Source organism: Myripristis murdjan, chromosome 5 (assembly GCF_902150065.1).
Source record: "Myripristis murdjan chromosome 5, fMyrMur1.1, whole genome shotgun sequence".
Taxonomy (NCBI): domain Eukaryota; kingdom Metazoa; phylum Chordata; class Actinopteri; order Holocentriformes; family Holocentridae; genus Myripristis; species Myripristis murdjan.
The window spans coordinates 38,691,336-38,700,687 of NC_043984.1; the positions used below are offsets into that span (position 1 = coordinate 38,691,336).

At 48.0% G+C, this 9,352-nt stretch overlaps 1 protein-coding gene across 4 annotated transcripts in view; it reads left to right on the top strand.

Annotated features, from left to right (window-relative positions):
* Positions 1 to 3,054: 3,054 nt before the first annotated feature.
* The window catches only part of LOC115359667 (protein SSUH2 homolog), a 14,540-nt gene continuing 8,242 nt past the window's right edge, over positions 3,055 to 9,352 (top strand). The window contains exons 1-5 of one of the 4 annotated variants that reach the window (XM_030052240.1): positions 3,314 to 3,826; positions 3,916 to 3,920; positions 7,095 to 7,178; positions 8,467 to 8,542; positions 8,989 to 9,118. In XM_030052240.1, coding sequence (XP_029908100.1) covers positions 3,588 to 3,826; positions 3,916 to 3,920; positions 7,095 to 7,178; positions 8,467 to 8,542; positions 8,989 to 9,118 — 534 coding nt within the window. In that variant the 5' untranslated portion in view covers positions 3,314 to 3,587. Of the gene's footprint in view, positions 3,194 to 3,313; positions 3,827 to 3,915; positions 3,921 to 6,552; positions 6,880 to 7,094; positions 7,179 to 8,466; positions 8,543 to 8,988; positions 9,119 to 9,352 lie in introns of those variants that run through there. The other 3 variants (XM_030052241.1, XM_030052242.1, XM_030052243.1) reach the window with 3 other exon arrangements.

Genomic DNA, 9,352 nt, shown 5'->3' on the forward strand with positions numbered 1-9,352 from the left:
ACACAAGGATTGGACATTAGACCAGTGGAAATGGTCTAATGTCTGATGAGTCCAAATTTGAGATCTTTGGTTCCAACCGCCGTGTCTTTGTGAGACGCAGAAAAGGTGAACGGATGGATTCCACATGCCTGGTTCCCACTGTTGGAAAACCATTTCAGGTGACTACCTCTTGAAGCTCATCGAGAGAATGCCAAGAGTGTGCAAAGCAGTAATCAGAGCAAAGGGTGGCTATTTTGAAGAAACTAAAATATAAAACATGTTTTGAGTTATTTCACACTTTTTTGTTTACTACATGATTCCATATGTATGCCTTCAGTTAGAATCTACAATTTAAATAGTCATGAAAATAAAGAAAAAACATTAAATGAGAAGGTGTGTCCAAACTTTTGACTGGTAGTGTACATGTAGTAGGACTTAAGCCATGTGTGGATGGCACACATAGCCTACTTCCACATTAGTGAGATGTCTGACCCTGATGGGTGGCACACAACTTATCTAACCTTGGACCTTAATGTTGGATTCATGTTAATGTTTAATTAAAGACTTTTAAATTTGTGGGGAAAATAATACAGTAAAAAAAAAAATTTCACAGGCCCCCTGCAGTACCTCTGCAGACCCCTTATGGGTCGTAGACCCCCTGTTGAAGATCTCTGGCCTACAGTATTTCAAGCATGAGGGTTCAATCCCTACTCAAAATCAGTCCTCACTTTCAGAGTCAGTCAGGTCTGCATCTGTGATAAACAGGTCAAGGTCATCCTCTTGGGGTTGATGTCGCATGTTTGCAACTTGCACAGGTTGGTACATTTCAAGCCATTGCTCATGCACTGGCCCTCCGGGAGCTTGCATCTATGACTGCAGTTGCAGGACAGCAGCTGTAGTACTGCCTGAGGCGCTGGAGATCCCCACATCCATTCCAAAGTGAGCTGACCATCATCATGCCCAGCCATGCTCAACTGGGCTCGGGACTTGAGGGTGTTGCTGGAGACTTCCTCTCCAGATGCCAGCCTGGTAGTTGGCACACATAGCAGTAGACTTAGACTGATCTTGAGTAGGGATTGAACCCTCATGCTTGACATACTGTAGGCTCCTAGTGTGCTTCATATTCTTTGTGACATAAGAAGGATCTTGGTCTGTATTGTTCTTGTTCTTTTTTCTAATTATTGTTTCAAAAGTAAAATGTGCAAGACTTATTCCACGAGTATGTTGTCATTTTCATCAAATTCAGAAACATGCAGGTGAATCATATGGTCACTATTACGACCTGATCATGTTCTGCCAAAAACAACATGCACATATTGAAATGAGTATATCTCCAAAACTATAATGGCTACATGTATAAGTCTGGTACCAAATGAAAGTTAGGACTTGTGGGATATCAAATCTAGTGCTGAAAAAAGAATGCTAATATTATGTAGTTTCTTTAATATGAATAGATACACAGGAGAAAAATTAAATTCTGATTTCTGCCTATGCAAAATTTCAATAAAGAAGGTTGTGACAGCCACAAATATGATCTGGCCAACCAATAATACCATTATCTCAGTTCTCTTATATCTTGAGGATATATTGGATTGATTTAGGCAGCCTGAGTAGTCCACAAGAAGTCAAACAAGCCTCATAATACCAAATATGCACTATACGGGGGGTGTATATAAATAACAATAACAATAAATAAATAAATAACAATAACAATAATAATAACAATAACAATAATTCCGATGGCCATTTGCACTCTGCCTTTGTATTCTGTCTTGAAAATCACAAATAAAATAACCAAATAAAGAAATAAAGACACGTTTGTCACTTGCGGTGCTGAGTCACATGACGTGTTGGGGGGAGGGGGGGGGGGGGTATCTCAGAGTCAGAGGAGTCATGGGACTTTCACATAGCAGGCGTGCAGCTATTCATTGTGTATATGATCTCGGGGCGAGGCTGGCGCCGGTGCCCATGCACGCTGCGCCCGAGTTCCAATTTTTTAACTTGGACGCAGCGCCCTGTGACGTCACCTCGCGCGTCCAATAGGAGAGAATATTGTAATCAGAAAAAAATCTGGCAGATTTTGGCAGAATGGCAAAACAAGACTGGAGGAAAGCATCATGGTGTCTGTCTCTCTGTGTGCAGAGCTGTGGGACTACAGTCCTACAGGGATCTCATTAAAAAGCCCCATCATGGAGAGAGAGACCCAACAATTTGGGGAAACCAGCTGTGTTTAAAAACTGGCACAGATATGTGATGTTTGTGCTTTCCACTATAGGCGAGATTCTTTTTCCAATACTGTTGTAAACTGAAGCAAATGATTTACGACACGGACAGGAGGTGTGTGTGTTTAGAAATCTAGATGAGTGACATCATGACATATGCACTACTCTTGCAAAGACTGATGAATGATTCTTTTCTTATGAAACTGTTGTTGTTTCAGACGGCTGTTGTCACTCAGCTGTGTGTGACACCCGTCCGGTGACCCGGCCCGCTCAGGAGAGTCTGCTCCGACCCTCAGCCTCCTCACACACTCTGTGACTTCACCTGAGGGTGTGTGTGTGTGTGTGTGTGTGTGTGTAACTCGGCACACACACACACAATACTTAAGCTGAATGTAAATATTTGAGATGTATATATTTGACTATATTTGACTTTACTGTCAATATTCTCTCGACCTGTCTGTTTATTTATCTTTTGATCTGCTTTGAAGGCATGGTTTTGTTTTGTTTTTTTAAGTTATATTTGCATACTACTTGTCCTTGCTGCTCGGAGCAGACTGAGCTCTGTGGGGGGCTGGAGGCCCGCCGGGCGGGGCTTCTCCAGGCCAGCAGAAGGCATGTGAGACGCCTGGTGTGCCAGTCAGCAGCTGCTCCATGTGCATCAGCACCAGGGGTGTCAACATCTGTTTAGCTATTTATTATTATTATTATTATTATTCACTCTTTTTTAATTCATTTATCGTCTTTTTTGCCACGTCTTTGTTGAACCTGGGACTGAAGCCTTTTGCATAATAAGTCATATGAAAATGTGTCTTCTGTGTTTGTTTGCAAAGTTGGCCAGTGGGAGTTGTATTGTGAAGGCTGGGACCGGAAGTTCCGTGTCAGCAGCGGTGGGCTTGACGGTGAGATCAGCCCCGCCCCTCCCTGATCCCGCAGTGGGTCAGACGGTGTGAGGACCGAGGAGCAGCAGGAGCCCGCCAGCATGCAGGCAGCAGGTAGGAAACACCAACAACTGACCGACTAACCAATCAACCAATCAACCAATTAATCAATTAATCAGTTAACCAGATCGGCGCTCACTGCCCAGTGCATGTGTCCGTGGTTTTGGAGGGGCGCTCCGCCCGCTCCCCGTTTCTCTCTGGGACAGAAGTTCAGATTTCAGATCCGAAGCTCCATCCGGCTGAAAGTCTGAGTTTTGTTCTGAAGTTGCAGCTCCTGCATGCGGATGCGGAGCCGCTCCGGGGAAAGTCTGTGTGATCTGCAGCCGCAGGGAGCCGCGCCCCGCCAGCAGGATCTAATTAGACTGCGGGAGCGCTCGGTTCCCCCTCCGGCCCGCCCCGCAATGTTTTATCGAACAGCTTCAGGCTCAGCGGCTCTGCTCAGTTCCACATGGTTCCCCATTTTACCAAGTCAAGTCAGTTTAATTTGTGTAGCGAGGTGTCACGAATTACGGACGTACCTGAAGGGGCCGTGGATGCTGAGTTCACTGACTCCGGGTCAGTGAGTTCATCAGCTGAGGAGCGCTCAGGAGGTGCAGCGACCTTCAGACTGCAGAGGGACTCAGCGGTTCAGTTCAACTCAGAAAGCTTCACTGGCAGGAGAGTTACAGGAACAGCTGTGCCAAAGAGCAAGGGCGCGGGAAGGGTGGTGCTGAGGGTGCTGCAGCACCCCCTGCTGAGGAGGGGTGGAATAAATGTCAAATTAATTTTACCACATTTCAAAGTCATTTTCTTTTGAAAATGACTTGATTGTGGCAGTCACTTAAGGTGTGGACAGGGGGAGAAAGTAAAACGTGTATTAATCTACTGCACCTAATGCAAGGAAAACGAAAAACATGTAAAACGCGTGCAGAGGGGCAATCACACCGAGACACATCAGGCGGCACCATCAGTCGGTATCAGGCGAGCCGGCCGCGGCACCGGCCAGCATGAGGCAGCTCACCTGTCAGATCCGGCAGACCTGACCGGGTGGGCGCGGTATCAGACGGTGCCGCGGCGGGCTCGCCTGATGCCGACTGATGGTGCCGCGGCATGTGCGGGTCAATACGGTAGTCTAGAAAACTAGTGATTTTTTTTTTCTCGTGCGCCCCCAAGTAGATTGCGCCCTGGGCAGTTGCACTGCCCATAGCAGAAACCGTCCCTGCTGCCGAGTCTGCCAGCACAGCGGGATACTGCTGCAACTCTCTCTCACTTGTTTGCGCTGCGCTCGCACAGCTGGTTGTCTGTCTGTCACTGAAAGTTTAGCCTCCAAATCAGTGGTGTAGTCTACGTGATACACAGGTATACGGCGTATACCCACTAGAAAAGGTCCCGCATTTCCGTATAACCACTTAAAAATGCGCAAAGATACGTATGAGTATGTTTTTTTGACATAACGTTCACTTTCTCCTTCATAAAGTCGCCTTCTCTGTGTTACGAAGCGCCTCTTTTTGACCATATTTCGGGGGACACTACAGCTGGAGCTAACGTTAACGTTTCAGAAAGGGAGCCTGTGTGTGTGTGCGCGCGCAGGTGCACCCCCCTCGCCACCCACCCACCCCATACGCAGCACCCCCTGGCAAAAAGTAGTTCCCGCGCGCATGCCAAAGAGTCAAAGTACAATTTGTTTTAATTATGTACATCTATATATATATGTACAGTCAGGTCCATAAGTATGTTGGATGGTGACATAATATTCTTAATTCTGTCCTTGTACACCACCACAGCGCATTTGAAAAGGAGAAATCAAGATGTGATTTTATACATTAGCCAGTTTTATACATTGCCACCCCATTTTCAGAGGCTCAGAAGTCACTGGACAAACTGTACATAACATTCATAATTATAATTACAAGGACTGTATTGAATATTTGGAGGAAAGTCCTTTACAGTCTCTGCCTGCCTGAAGTCTGGAGCCCATGAGCCACATCACCAAACTCTGCTGCCCCCCACCCCCTCCAGCCCTGAGGCTCTTCCTGCCTCCTGTTTGCTCTCCAGGTGAGGAGCAGCTCAGCTGGTTCAGGTCTGAAGACTTGGCCACTGAAGAGTCTTCCAGCTCTTTGCTCTCAGTAAGTCCTGGGCTGCGTTCGGTCCTCTGTGGTCGCTCAGGCCCTCTGTGGCCGCTCAGGCCCTCTGGGGCCGCTCAGGCCCTCTGGGGCCGCTCAGGCCCTCGGTGGTCGCTCAGGCCCTCTGGGGCTCACCTCACCTCAGCTCACCGGTGCACTCCTTCTGTTCAGGAGTTACCAAACTGTTGATTTGGTTGTTGCTATGAAGCTGAACGTCTGAACTTCAGTCACATCCTGGTTACTCCACTTCAAATCCACTGTGCTGGTGAACAAGGACATTATGAATATTGTGTCACTGTCCAAATACGTATGGACCTGACTATAGATAGATAGGTGTGTGTGTGTGCGTGTGTGTGTGTGTGTGTGTGTGTGTGTGTGTGTGTGTGTGCGTGTGTGTGCGTGTGTGTGTGTGTGTGTGTGTGTGTGTGTGTGTGTGTGTGTGCGTGCGTGCGTGCGTGCGTGCGTGCGTGCGTGCGTGCGTGCGTGTGTGTGTGTGTGTATCCTCATCTTGAGAGCTCTTTGTAATCTGACATGAAAGCTGAACTTGGCAAGGTGACTGTTCCTGATTTCACTGAAATCAGGAACAGGAGGAGGGCGGGGGGTGGTGGTGGTGGTGGTGAGGGGTGGAGGGGGGGGAGTGGGGGGGGGGCTTTAAGGTGCTTACAGGGTCAGGGTGGAACATGCTTTGTACAAAATGGTGGACAGCCTTCAGTTTTCATCAGTGAATGGGCACTAGGGGGAGTATTGTGTTCTTGTGCTTCTTTTTGTGACAAAGGAAGGGGGAGGGTTAGGGGAGGTGTGTGTGTGTGTGTGTGTGTGTGTGTGTGTGTGTGTGCATTTTACCCATGAAGACACTGTCTGGGATGTTACTGGAGCCTGATTCCCCTGAGGGACAGATCCAGAGTCAGTTCCTATCTGGAAGTCAGGGCACATTCCATCCTGAAGAGGGCGTGGCTGTGTTCATGTATGTATGTGTGTGTGTGTATGTGTGTGTGTAGGATTATATATGTAGGTTTCATGTTGCTCTGCAGGACTCCACCCACCTTTCTCACCCTGACAGAAATGAAGCGCCTCCTGTCAGCTGACTGGCTGCAACAGCTGCAGGCAGTTTGGTTTCTTTGGGCGGGGGTGTGGTGGTGGTGGTGTGTGTGTGTGTGTGTGTGTGTGTGTGTGTGTGTGTGTTGGGGGTTGGGGGGGTCATTTCTGCCCTTCTGTGGGTTTTAAAGGCAGCAGATCAGACAAAAACCATCTGATTCAGTGTGGCTCACTTTTTCATTGAGATTCATGTGTTCATGGATTGTTGTGCCTGTATGAAGTGCAGACACAAACAGGAAAGAGTGTGGGAACAAACATCCTGCAGCTACATGATCCACACCTTCAGAACGCCCCGACACATCTGAAACTTTCCACTCGTAAGAGCAGTTTAAATGGAACCGTGTGTAACGAGGAGGACTTCAGTGAAACTGTGCTGATGATGTTTACGTGCAGCAGATCTGAGCCCAGCTGGACTCACTTATCAACTTCCTGCTTCTCTTTTCCTTTTCTGTCACTGAGGGCTCCAGTGCCCAGCAGCCTCTCAAGCTCTTAAACACCTTTGAGCGAGTCTTTGTGAAACCTGCAGGTGATCAGTGAGCACAGGTGAGGCTTTCTGTCTTCAGTTAATGACATTAAAGTCGAGTTGTGAAAGGTGGAGCGACGTGACCCGGCCGTCTCGAAGTCGACTCTGAGGGACGTTCGCTGACTGGATCGAGCTCTGGAACTCAGAACGTCTGCTCCAGACCTTCACTGACACTAACTTGTATTTATATTCTTTCATGATTGTTTCCTGTTGCTGTTGTTGTTGTTGGTTGCAGCGGCGTACCCCCCCCCCAGCGCCCCCCCGGCCAGCATGTTCGGCAGCGTCCCAGGATACGAAGGCATCGCGGGAGGAGGAGCAGGTAAGAGGAGTGGAGGCGGTGCTGACTGCAGGCAGATCAGCAGACACACACGCTCTGCAGCTTCATGACTGAAACTGTGTGGTCAGCCACACACACACACACACACACACACACACACACACACACACACACTCACACGCTTTCTGGTCAGTTCTATAACGGCGTGTGTATGCAGGGTTCTCTTTTTAAATCTCAGTCTGTGTGTAGTTGTTGGCCTGTCCACGAGCCTCATGCACGCTCCCACAGCCTCATGCACGCTCCCACAGCCTCATGCACGCTCCCACAGCCTCATGCACGCTCCCACAGCCTCATGCACGCTCCCACAGTCAGCCCTAAAAGGTGACCACGCCCCCAATCAGCTCTTTTGCACATAAACACGACTAAAAGCCCAGCGAGCTCAGCCTGTTTATAGCTCATCATAATAAATATGAACTGATCACACATGAGCCTCCTGATCAATCCACCCATCAATCACATCTGGATTACCGTATTTCCCCAATTAATCACCCGGGTGTTTAATACGCAGAATCAACTTGGACCCCGGGCGTTTATAAGAAGCAGGCGGCTCTTCGCTGCAGGCCTTTATTTATTTTAGCACCAGGTCATTATCGTGATGACAGTTACTGTCCAACATGTTTACAGTCTGTCAGTTTAAGATTACAGTACACCCTTTTTTCTAACGTTAGCTAGCGCTCTTATTTTGACAGAAAAGGGAAGTGCAGCACAGTTATTGTGTGGCTAACTGTTTACTGCTGCAAAAATAAGGTGAACAGCTTATTTTGGGTTACCTCAATATGATGCAAATAATCACCCCAGCGGTTATTCAGGTGGGTGTTTAATACGCAGAATGGGTGCAGACCCCAGGCGTTTAGAAGAACCAGGCGGCTGTTTGCAGCCTGGTGATTAATTGGTGAAATACGGTATCTGTCACACACTGACACACACACACACTCTCACTCACAAATAGATAATAAATAACACAGATAAATAGGCCTGTTTAAAATCATACCGCACAACGACATGATATATTAAGGACACTTAGATTATTGAAATAATACAGTTAAATAATAAGGTCTCTTTCATGTTATTTCCTGCCACTTCTCCAGCAGCCAGCCTTCTGGTTTAAAAACACACATCTGTGGAGGAAATAACGTCTGCATGTTTCTGAGTCTACGCAGCTTTTACATCTGATCCCTGATCAGTTCAAAGCAGCTTTGTCCTGGAGGCTGCCGATGATGTCACTGCCTGTGCTGTTGTTGGTGTTGTTCACACTGTACTCGTCCTGCAGGAGGGTACCTGCCCCCCCCGATGCCCGCGGAGCCTGTAGCTCCACCCCAGCCTGACCCGGGACAGACGGACTGGAGGTAGGAACAGTCACATGGTGTGAGGCTTCAGGACGTCCTGAAGCTGCCAGTTCAGAAATCAGCTGCCGTTACACAGTCAGTCAGATCAGGTGACGTCTGAAGGTGCTGCTCAGTGCATTCCAGCCTCAGTGTAAGAGACACTAAACTACCAGCACCCCTAATTTATGCAAATGAGGCGTGTCTGGTGCAACTCGCCGCCTCTGGAAACTCTCAGGAAACTTTAAGGAATCGATCTGAAGCGTAGACAGACGCAACAGCTGCAGGGTTACCACACACACACACACACACACACACACACACACACACACACACACACACCTCACTGATCTGTCTCAGTATCACAGTTTGGTGAGTGCCTGTTGCAGTGAAATGTGTGTGTGTTGCATTCAGTTGTCTGTGTTGCAGTAAAGTGTGTGTGTGTGTGTGTGTGTGTGTGTGTGTTGCAGTATCCCCTCGCTGTCAGAGGATGTAGCTCGTGATGCGTTCAAGAGCTTTGCGGCGTCAAACTGCTGCTACAGCAAATCTCCTGCCACTGACGGCGTCATCACCAGCATGGAGCCCCTCAACACCTACAGGGTGAGCACCTTCATCACCACCTTCATCATCACCTTCATCACCTACATCACTTTCATAATACCCTTCATCATCACCTTCATCACCTTCAGCACCACCTTCATCACCACCTTCATCATCACCTTCATCATCACCTTCATCACCTTCATCACTTTCATAATACCCTTCATCATCACCTTCATCACCACCTTCATCATCACCTTCATCACCACCTTCATTACCTTCATCATCACCTTC